The 17895-nt window shown below is 54.3% G+C and overlaps 1 protein-coding gene and 1 long non-coding RNA gene across 2 annotated transcripts in view; one reads left to right on the forward strand and one right to left on the reverse strand.

The window, feature by feature from the left end:
* ASTN2 (astrotactin 2) overlaps positions 1-17895 on the reverse strand; it is a gene marked incomplete at its 5' end in the record, with an annotated part of 265286 nt that overhangs the window by 73966 nt on the left and 173425 nt on the right. Inside the window, one exon of the mRNA XM_021414154.1 lies at positions 9690-9955. Within this exon, the coding sequence (XP_021269829.1) occupies positions 9690-9955 (266 nt within the window). The remainder of the gene's footprint in view (positions 1-9689; positions 9956-17895) is intronic.
* LOC110407057 lies at positions 11-3815 on the forward strand. Its single transcript, XR_002443698.1, has 3 exons — positions 11-336; positions 828-925; positions 2874-3815. It is a non-coding gene; the product is annotated as an uncharacterized LOC110407057 (long non-coding RNA).

Here is a 17895-nt window from a genome sequence, read left to right on the forward strand (position 1 = left end):
ACCCCAGTTCCCAATTCCACTCCCATCCCTCTCATACGGCGTTATTCCTGCTGCCCTCCTGCACGCCGATCGATGCTTGATGCACTTGCATCACAATCACATTCACAAGAACAAACTGCGGCACGTCAGGAAGAAACCCAGCACTCAAAGTCCCGCGGGTGCTCCCCAGCTGCAGCCTCCCCTCAGGACTGCTCCCCAACAGCAGCACCCACCCGCTGCCACGTGGGGCTGAGACGCACTGCAATCCCTCTATCTGACCCAGGAGCTCAGCCCGTGGCGCAGCACAGGGCTCAGCATCACCGCAGCACCTCCTCCTGCGCACAGACACAGCCAGAGGTACCAGCCATGGAACAAACCCCTGTGACACTTTTAACCTCTTGCTGCGCTCCGAGGCTGCGGTGCCCTCACTGCCCTGCCCACGCCTGGCAGCCTGGGCTCAGCCCACACCCCACAGAGCGCAGCCTGCGGATGCCTGGCCCCAGCGATACCGCCCGCACCCCGGCTCGCGTCTCCAAGATAAAACTCGCCCTTACAGGGGACATGGACAGCTGCAGAGCTCTGGCATTTAGCAGAGAACTGTAGGAAAAGCGCTGTCCCGGGGACATGAGTGAAAAGAGGAGGTATAAATAGAGCCTGACGTCAGGCTGCTATTGTTTGGGGCTGCGTCGCTCTCCCCAAACACAGCAGCACCTTTAGCGAGGCGCCTGCCTCTGCAATCCTTCTGCTTGCAGACATTTACAGAACGGCACAGTTCCAGAAGGGGGGGGGGGGGGGAGTGGGAAAGGAAGGAAAAAACACTGAAAATGTGACCTGATTTTGTTCTTTAGAATGTAATGACGGCGCTGGGCGAGAAAAGGGCACCTCAATGTTAACGGGAGAGCAGGGAAGGCAGAAAGGAGTTTATCGGACACATGGATAAATGCGGGTACGTATCTGCAGGGACTGCTGGGGCTGTGCAGGATGGAAACAGAAAGGAGAACCACAGCCCCCCCCGTGCACTCCCGGGGGCTGCAGAGGCACCACCACGTCACCAGTGTCACACTGCCCCGTGCTGCTGACCCCACACAACCTGCGGGGCAGAAATCCCACCCGCCCATTCACGCCCTTCCACCAAACCCAGCAGTCAGTGCTCCCCTTCTGTTTTCTATTTCTGTGATGCTAAGCGCCGTGCCGGATGAGCAACCCCCTCTGCTGCGCCTGCCCGGCCTTACCCCACGTTAATTAGATCCTGCAGGTACGCAGCCATCATCTGCCTTGTGTCAACCTTTGTGCAAACGAGGTTAGCAGATCGATGCGTCCTTCAATTGCGCTCATTAGGGCAGCGCACCTACGCGCAGCAGCAGGCTGCAGTGTCCTGATGTTTGCTATGGGAGGAGCGGGGGCTGACGGGCACAGGGAGCCTCCCCCCCCCAACCCCGGTCAGAGCAGGGAGTCTGGCCAGCAGGTATGGGATTTTCCTGTGTAGAAGGGTGGGGAAGCAGCAGGAGCAAACAGATGGGGGAAATAGGTAAGGTCATGCAGAATCATAGACTTGTTTGTGTTGGAAGGGATCTGTAAAGGTCATCTGGTCCCACTCCCTGCAATGAGAAGGGACAGCCACAGTTCCATCAGTGCTCAGAGCCCCGTCCAGCCTGACCTGGGGTGTCTGCAGGGATGGGGCACCACCGCCTCTCTGGGCAGGATGCTCGGCCATGGTGGCCACACCAAGGCAGCCAGCAATGGCAAACCACCGGGTTCCATGAGTGGGAAGAGCTCTCCAGCACCAGCAGTGCCCATTGGAGGTGATGGTGGCCATGTCCCACTCCTGCCCACCGCTCCCCGGCCCTTCACCGCCCCCCATGCCCTACAGCAATTCTATCTTTCATTTACAAGTATCCAAATTGTATTGTTTCCCTGTGAGTCAGCCCATTTAGTTTATGTCCTTCAGTGCCAGAGGGGAAATTTATGAGATGAGAAACTGGCTCGAAACATTTATTTTCTAGATGACGAGTCACGCCATTAGATATATAGCATTATGAATCATAGGAACAGCATCTAATTTGCTCTTAAAGGTATAATAGGTCTGACTCCCCACACCCATACACACACATATACTGGATTGATAGTTCCCCCATAGGATGGCTAGTTCATTTGTTTTGACACGAGCAAGACTTACAGGACCATAAAGTCCCATCTTACCATAAGCTAAGCCTATTCATAAAAAAAATATTAAGGAAATGAATGATCAGCTAAGCACATTTATCCCACACTCGATTGCATATGGATCTTTCTCCTGTTGTTATTTGTGCTCAGGGGGAGGCCATTTGGCCCCGTTTTATAGCTCAGACGCTCTGCAGCGAACAGAGAAGAACATTTCCTCTTTGTCCTCTGTTAGACCTGGCTGATGGAGGGAGAAGCATTGAGTTCTTCCTGACCGTGGGTTTTCTGTTGACATCCCCGGAGAGAAAAATTACAGGACATGAAGGAACGCTGCAGAGCAGCATTGGCAGGAATCAGCACAGGGGCTGCTGCTGCCAGGTGGGGCACTGCTAAGGGTGTGCGCTGGCGCTGAGCTGGCTCTGGAGATCTGGTCATCTCCATGGCCGATGGGGCGATGAGCATCGGGCCCGGCCGTGCTGAGTGCCACCATGGGGAGTAAGGGTGTGGGATGCAGGCACAATGGGATGCTGTGACGAGAGGGTGGCTGGAAGAAAAGCTTTCCATGCCCTTACACTGAGGCTTAACGCCGCTCACAGGAGATGAACGTTGCTCCTTAGCAGTCTAGACATCTCTAGGAGGAGGAAAAAAACAAAAAGGAGGAGGAAAATGAAGGATTTCCCAGGCCAGAGACTCTTTCCAGGATCACGCAGCTCGCGTCTGAATGTCTGCTCCAGGTTTGCAGCGAAGGAGGATGAAGTTTCCCCGCTGCTGCTGTTGGCAGCTGATCTCATCTGCGCCGCTCCCACTCCGCTGCCTGTCCCGGGGGAGCAGCATCACCTCATCCCAGGAAGCATCCGCCGGAAAGGTCAGGGCACTGGCAGGGACCCAGGGCGGGCAGCATCCTGGTGTCTGTTATTTATGGGAAGCGAGGGAGCAGCAGAGGACGCTGAAACCTGGCAGCGGGAGAGATGAGAGCCTTCGTAGCGCAGGGAGCGTCCCGTCCCAGGGAGCTCTACTTTCACACCTCGGCTCCAAAGCTCCAAAGCTCCAAAGCTCCCCGTCAGCGCACAGTCGGGCAGATACAATGCCTCTATTCTTCCTCCGGCTAACGTGAGTCGGATGTGGGCTAGGGCTGCACCGGGATGCACGAGCGCTGGGCTTTGGCGTGAGGAGGAGGACGGCCCATTAACAGATACGAAAATAAAGCAACAACAACAACAACAACAACAACATCCAGACCAAAACAACAAAAAAATAAACCACACCTCGACAATCTGAACACTGTCCCCGCTCGCTCTGGCTCCCCATCAGGTTTGGCAGTGGAAAAAGCAATCACTGGCACCGGCTCCCCACGCCTTTGAGGCTGCTCCAAGGAAAGGCAGGGATGGACAGCATCTGTGTGCTGCCAGGGCTCTGCCCTTTGAGGGCCCTGTCCCCACAACAGGGACACGCAGAAAGCTCCTTGCTCAGCACTGGAGAGAGAGCACTGCATAAATCACTGTGGGCTTCCCACTGCCATGGTGGTGGGTGGTGACACAGGGACAAGGGATGCTTCACCACATGATGTGCTGCTCTTAGCTTGTCTCGGTAGTTCAGTGCTGGCTGAAGTGCACCGAAGTGCTCCTAGTACACAACCCTGCCACACACCATCAGCAAATGCAAGGTAACCTTGACCCTGAGATCTGACCAAAAACCACCAACAGGAGAAAACAAAACCATCTGTGCTTTGCACAGCTGCTGAGATACAACCAACAGAGCAAACTGTGCCACCACAGTGCTCTGAAACTGCTGCCATCCCATCACCACTGCCACCCCATCGCCACTGCCCTGCTCCTGCTCTGCTGCCTCCACTGGGCTGGCTGTGCTGTGGGGAGGCCATGCCTGCAGATTAATGATGAAATTACACCATTTTCAGATTAAACAAAAATCCCCGGGGTCTTCTAAAATCCAAGCTCAACATCCATTTGTCTCCTTGCATAACAAGCAATGGGGTTTCAAGCCCATTTCCCACGAGGAGTGGGATTAATCTCTCCTGCCTGCCACCCTCTAAGCACTTCTGCAGCTGCTCTGTGCGAGCTGTGGGGCTTTTGTCTTTGTTTCAGAGGGGGAGGGAGGAAGGAGAACAGAGTGCTCTCCACCTCCCCCTCCTCAATGTGCTGCTGGACAGGGGCTGCTCTGGGGCAATACTTGCTGGGCAGGAAGAACTGCCTCCCCCGTGCCATGGGGTGAGGCAGGCAGGGAGCTTCTGATGGGGCTGCAAGGAGGAGGAAGGCCACCAACCCCGGGCACTCTGGCGATGTGCGGCTCTGCTCTCCTCTGGCTTCAGGACGTACACTAGAAGGAAACCACGCAGCCATGGACATGAGTTTGGATTTCTTCCACAGTCCCGCAGTGAAGAATCTCCTTCAGCTTCATCCAGATGTGGCAGCGCAGGGATCATTGCTTTACCACACACTGGTGCCCGCACTGCTACAGAGCACAAGTGAAGCAGAAGAGAGACATGGGCTGAGAGCGTCCACCAGCTGAAAAATGATGCAGGACCCAGAGAGCTCAGGTGCAGGTACCACCAAGGTCACAGCTCCTCGGGCATCGCACGCCTCCTGACCTTGTGTCAGTGCACAGACTGAAGGGAGTGGTTCTGCAACGGCAGTGGTGCTAGAAACCAACCTGTGCTCACCTGATCTCACCATCCAGCAAAGCCCTCCAGAAGGTACCTGCACTTATGAATTCGTTTCTTTGACTCATGCCTCTTTGTGCCTCCCTCCCCAAAAGCTCTGAGCTCCTGGAAGGGGGCAGCTGAGAGTGTCCTAGAAAACATTTGCAAAAGGAGAAATGCTGTATGTGCCAGGATGGCAGGAGCAGCCTGGGATGTCCCCTGCTCCAGCACCAGCACAGTCCCTGCGTACACCCAGTGACTGCACCAGCTCTCTGACTAACGCTGTTAAACCACAGAGGCGAACAGGAGCACTCCCTCACGGAGATTCAGTCTGTAAAGCTTTCAGTGCACACCAGGAGGAAAAGAGGGGCTGTCACACAACACCCTGCCCGGGGCCCCAAGGCGCCCGTCCCTTCAGCGCTGGGAGCAGTGCTTGGCCAGGACCGGTTGCTGCAGCAGCACCAGGCACTCGTGGAGCTGCTCATGCACATTTACGCTGCTGGGGGCTGACAACAGGCTTTGAACAGCACTGCAACCATAAACCAAAACTCCTGCTGAGCATCCACAGCTGGGAGCTTACAGCACAAACAGCCTTGGACAAACGTTCCCTGGGCAGCAAAAGGCAAAACCTGACTTCTGGATCTCTGCTAAATTCCAAGTTCTTGCTTTGAAACAAGAGGAAAATCGCCAGTCTCGATGGCACGGAAATAGTTTTCCAACTTATTTTGTATGGGCAAAGCAATACGTTTTCACCTAATCTCTCTCTTGCAAATGGTCAGCCTTAGCTGAAATCAAACATACACACACACAAAAATCACAAATCAGCCCAAGGCAGACAGATGCTCCGCCTGGAAACATAAACCCAGCACTTAGAAGTCTGGCAAGGTCATCAGAAACCGAGAACAAGGCTTGTATGTGAGGTAGCTGCAGATATTAAAAAGTGAGTAGCTCCCATTATTGACGTAGATGACAAGACACACCTCCTAAAAGCCGTGGGCAAAATTTCTTTACCTATATCTTACCTATATTTTTGCTGCTAGCCCTATAATGAAAGCTTGCAGGGAACTCGACAGACGTTAGCATCCATGTTATTAATGGCCTTACCTTCCCTCTGTACACATACGTAGTTAGCTATGTATAAGGTCTTTCTTGCTTATCATTTTTTTTTAATACTATGCGGGAATTGGGATCTGCCTGCAGTTCCCACACAGTCAGCATTTGCTCCATGGATTATTATACACAGGAATGGGAGCAGCAGGCAGGGGAGCAGCTGCTGCACTCGGTGGGTAGGGGAGGGAGGTGGCTGGTGGCTGTGTGGGCCATGTCCCCAGACTGCCACCACAACAGCCACCTCCCTAAGACAAAGGGATCTTCCCCTGCCTCAAACTGCAGCGTCCAAGTGCTCATCCCAGACATTTCCAAATCTTGTTTATGCCACAGGCAAATATCACTCTGCTAGTGCCTGGGACCACCCCCAGACACCAAACTGATGCTGAAAAAGGATGTTTCACCATCCAGACCTTGCATCGGGTGCTGCTTGCAGCACACACCCCTTGACCATCTATTCCCAGGCACAGACCAAGGAAGGAATTTAAATGAATGGCTTTACATTGTGTTGGCTCTATAGAGGTGGTGGCCTCTGACTGCACACAGCCTCCCACCCTCTCCTGGGGTCTCTGTCTACAGACTTGGCCACTCTCAGTTCCATCTCCATCACCGAGCCTGGTGGGGCTCTGCCCACGGCACAGCCTGGCTAGGAAGGCTCTGAGCAGGCACTGGGACTTTGCACAGCACTGGCTGCAAGCTCCTCCTGCAGCAGTGGATGGCAGCCACCGGGCTAGCACAGCCCTCCAGAAGACGGCCAGGGCTTCCCTTCTTTGGCTGCATCTTCAGGGTTTTGTTTGCTCGCCTGTTTGTTTTTTTTCCCAGCTCCTCAGCAGAAAGCACAATGCGGGCTGTCCTCCAGCTGCAGCTGATGGGAGCAGCCCTCCAGTGAGCCAGGGCAGGAGGAGGAGGAGGCTGCTGCTGGGGACAGGCAGCTCTGGCTCCCCAGGATGAGGAGAATACCTTCCAGCCACGGCAGGGCAGCAATGCCATTTGGGAACGGGGCTGGAAAGGGGAGCTGGCAGTGCAAACGGTCAGGGCGGGTGCTCTGACTCTGCAGAAATACCTGTTCTGTTTGCAGGGAGAAAGGGATGGTCCTGACCTCGCTGCGGATGCAGGCACTCCAGGTCTCTGGAGCTCTGGAAGGCAGCAAGATAGGGCTGCTGGGAGAACTGGAGGAGCACCAGCGTGGCCATGGCCAGGGAGCAGGGAGACCAGTCCCAGGCAGGCTGTGGAGAGCTCTTCCAGTGAAAGAGGAACGTGGGAAAGCAGAAGACGAAGACAGAGAGAAGTGAGAAAAGCACGAGGAGAGTGAGAGAAAGGGTGTCTGGGGAATACTCAAGGGAAGAACAAAATTAGGGAAGTCAGGCATGGCTGTATGGAAGGAGCAGGAGGGTTAACATATGGAAGAGCAGGAATGAGATCAAGGGGTAGACAAGAAAGGACAGTTCCCATAAGGGACTTGGGTGCCAGGAAAAGAATGGGGGCACTTCTGCCCATGGATGTGGGGGGGACGTGGAGGGGAAGTATCATTCTTGGTGGTCACACCTCCATTTGCCAGGATTGTTTCCAGACCTGCAGCCCTCTCTGTCCCACCCGCAGCTCCTGCGCGCTGGCTCACTCCAAGCATCTTAATCAAGTGCAGGCTCAATGCTAATAAGTGACTTTAAGCAGGTCTGTCATTTCTGGGTTTGGGGTTAGGGGGCTGCAGAGAGGACCAAGGGGTTGCAGGGAACAGAGAAAGTGGGAAATAAATCTTCAAATGATTAACACTGGAGCTCTCACGGGAGGGAAAGGAGCCGAGCCCCAGGGAAGGGTCACCTCCAGCTCTGCTGGTCCCTCCTGGAGTAACAGTGACCTCCTGTGGCTGCGGGCTTGTCCCAAGGGGCTGCACTTGCACAGTGCAGAGCCTGGCAGGGCGTTGGGCTCCCCGGACACAGCCCAGCCCAGGGGAAACGGGGGTGTGAGGCCCGGCTGCTGAGACCTGGGGGGCACAAAGAACACCCACAGCACCAGCTTGTAGCATTGCTATTGCTGCAATGCAGGCACAGAGATGCAGATTTCTCAGGTCTGGGGGTGGAGGACATGAGGACACGGGAACAAGGACATCAGCTCTAGCACTACCCTCATGCTGCTCCAAAGTCCTCTCTGTGAAGAAATGTTTCCTAATACTCAGTCTGAACTCTCCTGGTGCAACGTGAGGCCATTTCCTCTCATTGTATCATCACAGAATCATAGAATCATTAAGGCTGGAAAATTTCTCTGAGATCATCTAGTCCAACTGTCCACCTACCACCAATATTACCCACTAAATCATGTCCCTAAGCGCTACATCTGCCTTTGCCTTAAACACCTCCAGGGACAAAGAATCCACCACCTCCGTGGGCAGCCTGTGCCAATGCATTATCACTCTTTCTGGGAAGAAATTCTTCCTAATATCCAATCCAAACCTCTCCTGGCACAACTTAAGGCCATTGCGTCTCATCCTATCACTGTTACCTGGGAGCAGAGGCCGACTCCACCTCGCCACAACCTCCTTCCAGGTGTTCGTAGAGAGCAATAAGGCCTCCTCTGAGCCTCCTCTTCCCTGGACTAAATCATCTCAGTTCCCACAGCTGCTCTCCATCACACTTGCGCTTCAGACCCCTCACAGCTCCACTGCCCATCTCTGGACACACTCCAGGGCCTCACTGTCTTTCTTGTAGTGAGGGGCCCAAAACTGAACACAGAACTCGAAGTGTGGCCCTACCAGTGCCAGTACAGAGGTACGATCACCTCCTTGTCCTGCTGGCTGCACTACTGCTGATGCAAGCCAGGATGCCATGGGCCTTCTTGGCCACCTGGGCTCACTGCTGGCTCACATTCAGCTGAGCACTGACCAACACTGCCAGGTCCTTTTCCTTCATGCAGCTTTCCAGACACTCGGCCCCAAGCGTTTAGCAATGCATGGGGTTGTTGTTACTGAATTGCAGAACTCGATGCTTCTTGTTGAACTTCATCCCACTGGCCTCAGCCCAGCAATCCAGCCTGCCCAGATCCCTCTGTTGGGTCTTCCTAATCCCAGGCAGATCCACACTTCCCCCCAGCTTGGTGTCAACTGCAGACATACCGAGATTGCACCCATTTCCCTTATCCAAAACATCAATAAAGATATTAATAGGATGGGCCCCAATACTAACCCCTGGGGAACACCACTCAAAACCAGTCGCCAGCTGGATGTAACTTCATTCACCAGCACACTCTGGGCCTGGCCATTCAGCCAGTTTTTCATGCAGCGAAGAGTATACCTGTCCAAGCCATGGGCTGCAGCTTCTCCAGGAGAATGCCGTGAGAGACAGAGTCAAAGACACAGTCTAGGTAGACTATGTCAACAGCCTTTCCCTCATCCACCAACTGGATCACTCAGTCGTAGAACTGGATGCCCAAGCATTTACTGCTTGGCAGAAGAGACCAATCCCCACCTCAGCACAAACTCCTTTCAGGCAGTTGCAGAGAGCGATGAGGTCTCCCCCGAGCCTCCTCTTCTCCAGCTGAACAATCCCAGTTCCCTCAGCTGCTCCCCATAAGATTTGTTCTCTAGTCCCATCATCAGCTTCTTGGGACACACCCCAGCACCTCAATGTCTTTCTTGTAGCAAGGGGCACAAAACCGAACACCGTACTTGAGATGTGACCTCAATGGAGCCTTGCTGAACCTCAAACAATAGGCCCTGGCCCACTGAGACCAAGAAAGGCAAGATGAAGAGGTGGTGACTGGAAGGTTCACAGTGCTCCCTCACCAACTCACTCACCTCCCTGGTGTCATTGTCCTGGATCAGCGCATACAGGGGCACCACGCGGTTGATCTCCAGCAGGACTGGTGTGGGGCTGAGCTGCTCCTTGCCTGGGCGCCGGCACAAGTGGCACGTGGATGGGCAGCGCCCTTTCTCCTCGCAGTGGATCTCCACACCTGAGATGAGGTGGTCGTCAGAAAGCATCTGTGCTGTCAGCAAGCCCGAGAGATAGGTGATGAATGGCATGGATTTCAATTCCTTCTTGTTCCCCAGCTCAGTTGTTTCTGGTTTAGAAAGAAAATAAATAAACAGCATTAAACAAATCTCAGTTCAGTTCTTTCCTCAAACCCAAACTTCGCTGCAGCCAGGGTAAATGCAGCTGCTGAGGGCATGGGCCAGGTGGGAGCGGGAAACCAGAAAGGTCAAGGAGAAAAATAGGACTTGCAGGTGGGTAGAAAGTGGGAGCATTTCCAGCCAAACACCTCTAGAGTGACAGAGCTGACCATGTTCTCTTTCCTCTTTTCCATGACTTGTGTCTTGCACTTCTGCACTTCAGAATGAAACAAAGCCACCCAAGAATATCTTTCCTGCTAAAGAGAACCTTCTCCAAAGGAGACAGGACAGGGAGCCAAGCGTCCTCACTCTGTCCTAGCACCAGTTCCCTCCTGCCGCTGCAGTCCTTTGCTCCCTTGTTTGGGTGACACGTTAGCCAGGGCACTGAGAACTGAAGCAGGCTGGCAAATGGACTCAGAGTAGGATGAACCCCCACGGCATAGACAAGTGACAGAACAGAACAATCTCACTGCAAGGGGAACAGGCGGAGGCATCTCCAACACCAAGCTGTGAAGGTGCTGCTTTTGGGAACTATTCAGGACTTTGAAACCCATTGTGAAACTTCCTGGTGGTCTAAACCACAAGGAGACAAACCCACAGAGCCCGACTTCCCTCTGCCTTGGCGTGAGTGCTCGCTAAGGTCCAGGAAAGCACTGCACCTGGCAGTACCTGACAAGAGGAGTCAAGATTCCCATCTTGGTGCTGTACACCGCTATTGAAACTGTAATTGTAGAATCTCTTCTCGGGTTGACCCAAGAAGGAGGGCTGACCTTCATAGCCTGGAGATGGGCCTACAGAAGAGAAACCTTGCCCATCCTGTGCCCAAATAACACTCCCAACACCATGCGTCGGATGAGGAGACAGCTGTCGCCTTCAGCAACAGCTTCCCCATCCCAAGAAGGAGCTGCACAGGAATGAGCTTTGTCTTAATACCGTTGGCTTGCAGCAACATGCAGCTGATCTGGCAAGGCACTTGTCAATTAGAAATACAAACAAACACAGTATTCATTCATTATTCTTGAAGCCCTCCAGGCTAGGGACAGCCCTCCCCCTTCTGTCTGGCTGTCAGAGAACACTTACATGCACAGGATCAAAGCTGTCATGGGAAGAAGGAGCAGATTCCAACCAACTCATCTTCAGTGGAATTAGAGGGGGACAGTTGCTAAGATAAACTAAAACAAAGCTGTGAAGGAGGTGTCTCAGTATCTAGGGAGACACTGGTGTACACAGACATGGAAAAAAAGCCTCAGAGCTGGTTCTTGGACAGATTATTTTCTGGGAGATTGGCTCCAGGCAACTTCAAAGCCTCGTAAGGGAAAGCCATCAAACTGTGCTCAACTGGGTGGCTCACAAAGAGGGAAGCTAGGAGGAGAAGCCATGAGCCTCACCCTGCTTCCGGATAACGCTAACACTGGTTTTAACACAGCTACTAAACCACATTTAGAAGAAGCAGATGACAATGACTATTCTGGGCTGCAAAGCTGATTCACCAGAGGTCAAGCAGTTATTTCAGAGATCTTCCAGGAGAAGGAATTTTGAGGCATGCTCTAAGGAAGAACATGACAACACAACAGAAGAGAGAGTGGAATCACTTATCTCTTGATTGGCAATAGGATATCAAACCTTCCTTTCTGCACTGGTGTCTCAACAGCTAAGTGCAGACCACTGGCACCTACTGGTTGGCCATGTAGCATGGCCAAGCTGCTGGAGCACCACATAGCAATGCTTTATTTGAGGTGCCTAAGCTCCCTGCTCTGTGCTTCACAGCCTGTGTCTCCTCTATTTCAAAGCACAGGGCACACGATGCATTTGCACATGGTGCTTCTGCTCCCAGGTGCCCTGACAGTACAAAGCAGGAGCATGGACTGGGATGGAGAAGCAGGAAGAGCAGCCTCCCTTTGACCTTCCCAGCTGCCCACTGCATTTGGAATGAGCAAGGAGAGGTGAGTAAGGAGCAAAATAACCCTGAGCAAGGAGAGAATTAACTCCAGGGGAACCCAGCTTGAACGTGAGCTCGTCCAGCATATCCTGCACCTCCAGACTCCTTGTTTGTCCATCGCTCCCAGGAAAAGGCGTTGATGCCAGGGTGGTGGAGGTGGTGGCTTAAAGAGCTCCCCAAAGAGACTCATAGGAAGGTGAGGGCTCTTTATCCCTCCCGATGGAAACACAGGTTGGGTAAAGACATTTCAGGAGCAGCAGTCACCAAATGGAGCTGCACTGTGGGGAAGAGTAAAGGTCTGCAAATAAAAGGAGGTAGAAAACCAGCAGCTGATCAGGGAGGCTGTGTGCACAGTGCAGCTCCCCTCGCAGAGCAGCCATGCTCTCAGCCACGGAAGATTGATCGTGGAGCCAGGTGACTCGTGGCAGACTTGTCAGCACTGCAGACTTCATAGGTAAGGTGGAAACGGGTGTCTGCATTTAATCCTCTTTATTACAGTTGAAGCTCCAGTCACTAAGGGGAAAAGGAGTGCTTTGTAGATTGGGTTCCTGGGGACGTGAGGGGTTACTGCAGCTGAAGTTAGCAGTTCAGTGTGCTGGGAACTAATTCATAGTGCTCCCTTGTACCGAAGAGGCTCTGGGTACAACTCCAAATAAGGAAAATGAAATAGGACATGGCTCGGCAGAAGGAAATGGGCTTCACTGCCAAATCACCAGCTCTCATCCAGACGAGTCTTGGAAGTCATCAGCACTGGAGAGCAATTCTTGGTAGCTTTTGTGGAATGAGCTTTAGGGGCTTAAGTACAGTCTTAACAAAATTACGTTACTGAGGTCTGGGAGATATTTCCCCCTCAAACACACGAGATTATTCCTGGACCTGCCACTGCAACTTAAACCAAGGAAGAGCTGAAGGGTCCCTGTGCCTCCTTCTCCCGTCCCTCAGAGATGGGTTTGAGGTATCTGCCCGGCTGCCTGCATGCACAGATCCACTCCCCACAGAGAAACCTGATGGGGAGCTGCAGAAACCCCACACACCAATGGAGGATTGCTCTGGCTTTTATCGCCTTGTTGCTGACACCCAGCTTCCTGGCTTCTTCTTGGGCTCAAAAACCTGTGGCCCAATTCTACTCCTGATGAAGTCAAGGGGAGGTTCTGCCATTGGGTTAGAGAGAATCAGAACCAGACCCCAAAACATAGCACTAAAATGCCATCCTCAGTTGCCAGTGAAGCCAACAGAAGCACTCCCGTTGTCCTCACTGCAAGCTGGGATAAGTCCCAAGTTCGTTCACCTTCACGGCTCAGGTCCACACTGGGGGCACAGGGGGATTCCTTATCAGCCCCTGCATCTGAACATGCTTTCACTAATGCTGCTGGTGGCTCAGGGAGTCCTGGCAACATCTGCTTGGAAGCACAGCGCTGCGGATGTGGTTAGATGCATCACGGCAACTTGTGGGAGCTATTTGTTTGTTTGTTTGCCTGAAATATGTATTTAGGGAAAAAAAAAACAGCAACGCAACAAATAAAATAGCCTTCCACTAAGCATCAAACCTTGTGTAAGAAAGGAGGATGAGCAGCACAGAGCGTGCAGGGTTCTGATTGCCTGCTCTGGTGCACAGCTCTGCCTCTGTGCTCCACAAGGACTCAGTTACAGATGTGGGGAAGTGCTCACAGCGTTAACAGCAGCACCTCCTAGTGCTTAGACCAGAGGGAAGCACAATAACACTACTACTAGAGCAATAACCAAATATAACAATTAACTCTTTTGTACTGGAGCGCTGCTCTGCCTGGAGGGCTCCCAAGAGGCACAGGTTTTGCTAGTGGTCCAGCATTTTATATTGCGCTTTTCCAAAAGATCCCAGGCCATCCCAAAACTGGGAATCACTAGACTTCCCACAAGAATGCAGCCGCATCAGGAGAAGGATGTGGCAGCTCTTCAACAGCAGAAAAGCTCAGAATAGGCTGAAGCTGTAAAGGGAATTTAAGGAGCAGATCCAGGTAGGGATACCTCCAGGTTAGCCCCACTGACACCAACAGGATGCTCAGCTGGGACTAAGCTTGTACCCAGGCTTTGCATTTCCCAACAAGGCTGAGTTATTTCTGCTCCACCTGTCCCTTCCTCATCCCACTTGCTGGGCAGACCTTGCTGCCACGGGCAGGGTGCTGGGATTTATGGCTGATACAGATTCACTGGCACAGGCTGCTGGTTCGTTACCGGATAGAAAAACAATCTGTTTGCTGGCAAATCCATCGAAAGGGAGCTAGAAAGAAAATCAATAGCTGTGTTTGCCTGGGAATTTCTCTTGCAGTGAGATATCGCCAGTGCAGGAACCAACAGGTCTGTGAGGAGCTCAGCCAGCTTTATGGCTGCCCAGTGCTAGCGCTGGGCACTGTGAGGAGGGCAGGGGTGTGATGTTGGGGGGTGCAGCACTGCATTGCTGTGTGCAAGAAGCACAGCACCAGCCCCTGCTGCCAACTAGGGTGCACTGTAACAGCTGAACCCCAAGCAGACAGCAGTGCCCGCGTGCACAGTGCACATGCACGGGCTGTGAGGAGCGAGGGATCCCCCAGAAACTGCTCCCCATCTTATGAGAACTGCTCCTCATCTTTCAGGCCACGCAGCCGTCCCGCGGCACGGCATCCTGCAGCTTAGGTCTGGGCATCACCGCGGTCCGTCCAGCAGGGAAGCAGCACACGAGTGCGGCCCTGCTGCTGCCGCTGCCGAGTGCCGGTGGGACCCCCCCCCCGGCGCGGGGCTGCGCGTGTCCCCGTCCCCGCGGGGCAGCGGTGTCCGGAGCTCCGCGAGGCCCTGCTGCCCTCTGGCGGCACCGCGCAGCACGGCAGCCAGCAGCCCCTCACCCCCCGGGGAGACCCACGCGTGGGGACCACACCCTGCCACCCCACGGGGAGCTTTCCGGAATGGCAGGGCGTGTTACCGGGGCGGTCCGTGAACCCATCCCACCCCACTGTGCCCACACTGCCCCACATCCCCCCAGCAGTGCTGGCTGCCCAGCCGCCTCTGTTCCCCACGTCAGCATCCCTCTGCGTGCACCTGGCTCTCATCGCTGCTTGCAGCCAACATGCGGCACGTTTAGCACCGATGCAAGCTCAGCGTCCAGCTACTCTTCCAGATCATGGGGTTGAACGAGCCTCACCTGCTGCAAAGGTCCGGACAGCACTTGCTGCACCCAGACCCACAACTGCATCCAGTCTGGCCCCAGCTGCAGCCCTGGGAGGTGGGAGCAAACCCCATGTCCCCTCCCCACACTCATCTCCAGGGACACGCTGGAGCTCAGCGGGTTCCTGCTGAGGTTTGTCACTGAGAGCCTGCAGCACAGCACAAAAGCATGAAAACATAAATCGCATTCATTTTCCTTTACGAGTCAAGTTCAGGTTTGCATCTGCTCTGCTTCCAAGTGCCTTCACTGCCTGCATTGCTATCTCTGCTGTTTCCCAGCTGTTGCTCGAGTGAACAAATTACACTGAGGATGCACTGTGGTTTCCAGCAAGGGCTGGGCACGGCCCTATGGCTGCTGGCATGGCACAGGCTGTGCCATGCTCCCCACACACAAGGAGGCCACAAACAGCATTCACGTTAAACCGAGGACTTGCCTCTTCCACAGACGGAATTTCTCCATGCCACAGTCCTCCACCTGTGCTCCCACAGAGGATGCCCCAAGCCCAGACATTTCCTAACAGCTACGGTCTGGTTGCTAAATCCCACCTCTGATTACAGCCAGCAGAACCCATCAGATGGGAGAAGAGAGGCCAGATAGAAAGGTCAAAGGGATGGCGAGGAGGAGGGAAGAGGCAGGGGGAAAATGACTGATTATATGATTAATGATTTTGCTCATTAGTCCTGTGCCTGTGTGATAGAGCCACCCTCCTCTAATTCCAGGCATGAACAGCAGAGAGGGGTGGATCTGGGCAAGCACACGTGCTGTGAGCACGTTAAAATCTGTAGAGCAAGAAGGTGGTGGCAGGAGCTGCCTCCAAGGTGGCTCTACCCTTCCTTGCATTTGGGAAGGGTCACAGAGCCAGCCCCAGCGCACAGCACGCACGTCCACTGCAGCAGCCCAGACTGCTAAAGAGAACGATGGAAAGATGGAGGGCTGGGCACAGACACGACAGCAGTTACAGAAGTTCGCACAGAAAGCCATGCTGCTTTATCTTTTTATTGTTTATGAAGAGCTTCACGACCAGCAGCCTCCACACTACCTATGCAGCAATGTCTGGAAGAGGCCTGGTGGGAAGTGGAAAGCCGTACTTTGCAAGAATCCTGCATACCACTCCTAAGGGCACGGTCCCACCAGCTTCACACCCCAAGCCACTCCATGGACCAGGGCTGCTGCTCAGAAAGGCCACCCATCACATCCCACCTGTACTGGGAGGGAAGGGATGACCACGCCACCGGTGGCTCGAATCCTGACAGAGGAAGCACCAGTTGCTGGCAGCCTCACTGATGGGCTACGGAAAAAAGACATTGCCAAGGAATTCTGTTTTCCCCTGAGGCACCCAGGTGTTACAACACATAGAAAGGAGAGTAGTGGCCACAGGTTTTGCTGTAAGCTCTCTCTGTTCTCGGCATGGTGCGGCTGCAAAGGAGGAAGGGGAGGGAGGTCCCTCAGCAGCATGTCTCCTTTCGCAGACCCTCATGCAGCACTCCATCCTCCAGCACGCCTTCTCCACCTCATCCACCTCTGCCCTTTCAATCTTGACTCGCCAACCGAGTCCCCAAAACCCAGAGCAGAGCCCGCAGCATCCACCTCTCACTTCAAGGACAAGGCCGAGCACGCTCTCCCTGGCTGAGGGGAAGCACCATTCCCCACAAACCTTCCCTTTCCCACTACTGCAGCTGCACCACTCCCAGCCACCACCCCCAGGATCCGGGCTACTGCAGAAAGGAATGAATGCCAAGCAGGACGCGCCCTGCACGAGCCCTTGAATAAGAGACCGCAGCTGCGCACCTATTCACTGGCGATATTTGTGTGCACCGCCCAATCAACTGATTGCATTTGCCATTCTGCGTCTAAAAATAGGCGGTTTTGTGCTGGGAGTCCGCGGGCTGCTTCGAATCAAAGAAAAAACAGATCTGTGGCGTGACGCAACACACGGATCTGCGGCGTGCGAGCAAACCCTGACCCTGGTGCTGGGCCGCCCCGGCGTGAGGCAGGACCAAAGGGAGACAGCGGCCTCGCACTGTGTGATAACCAAATGGCAATGACAGCGGCCTGCAGCCCCTCATGTCGGCCTAGAGCTCCTCATGGCAGCCTGCAACCCCTCATGGTGGCCTGCAACCCCTCATGGCGGCCCTACAGCTCTTCATAGCAGCCCTACAGCTCCTCATGGCAGCCTGCAGCTCCCCACAGGGAGCAGAGCAGCAGCGCTGAGCTCTGCTCTCTGGTGACAGCGACAGGGCCCAAGGGGATGGCACGGAGCTCCATCAGGAGGGGGTTTTGGAAAGACTGTGCCCTATAGGGTGATGGGCACGGCCCCCAGGGTTGGCTCTCAGCCCCAGGGCTGGGGTTTGAGTGGTGCTGTGCGGAGCCGGGAGCTGTGATCCCTATGGGGTCCTTTCCCACATGGGTTCCATGGCCTTCCATGGTTTTGTGACCGTGGCTCTGCGATTCTATGACCTGTGTAGGAATCTCAGCACAAAATGGTGCATAACAAAACGAGGGGGAAAAATGGGGGGAAAAAAAAAAAAAAAAGACTTTTACTTTCTTTGACGGAAACAGTTCGAGCTTCTGTTTTGCTTTGGTTTTTTTTTGACAGAAACACGCCGCAGCGCAGCCCACCTGCCGAGCACGGACCCCTCCCAGCACCGCCCGCCCCTTTCCCCGCTGGGTGCGCGCAGGCGGCGCGGGGCCGCCCCCCAGGACTCCACCTCCCAGCGAGCAGCGCGGCGCGCAGCACACGTGACGGCGGCGCGGAGCATGCTGGGGAGCGGCGCGCG

The sequence above is a fragment of the Numida meleagris genome, chromosome 16 (assembly GCF_002078875.1).
Source record: "Numida meleagris isolate 19003 breed g44 Domestic line chromosome 16, NumMel1.0, whole genome shotgun sequence".
NCBI lineage: Eukaryota > Metazoa > Chordata > Aves > Galliformes > Numididae > Numida > Numida meleagris.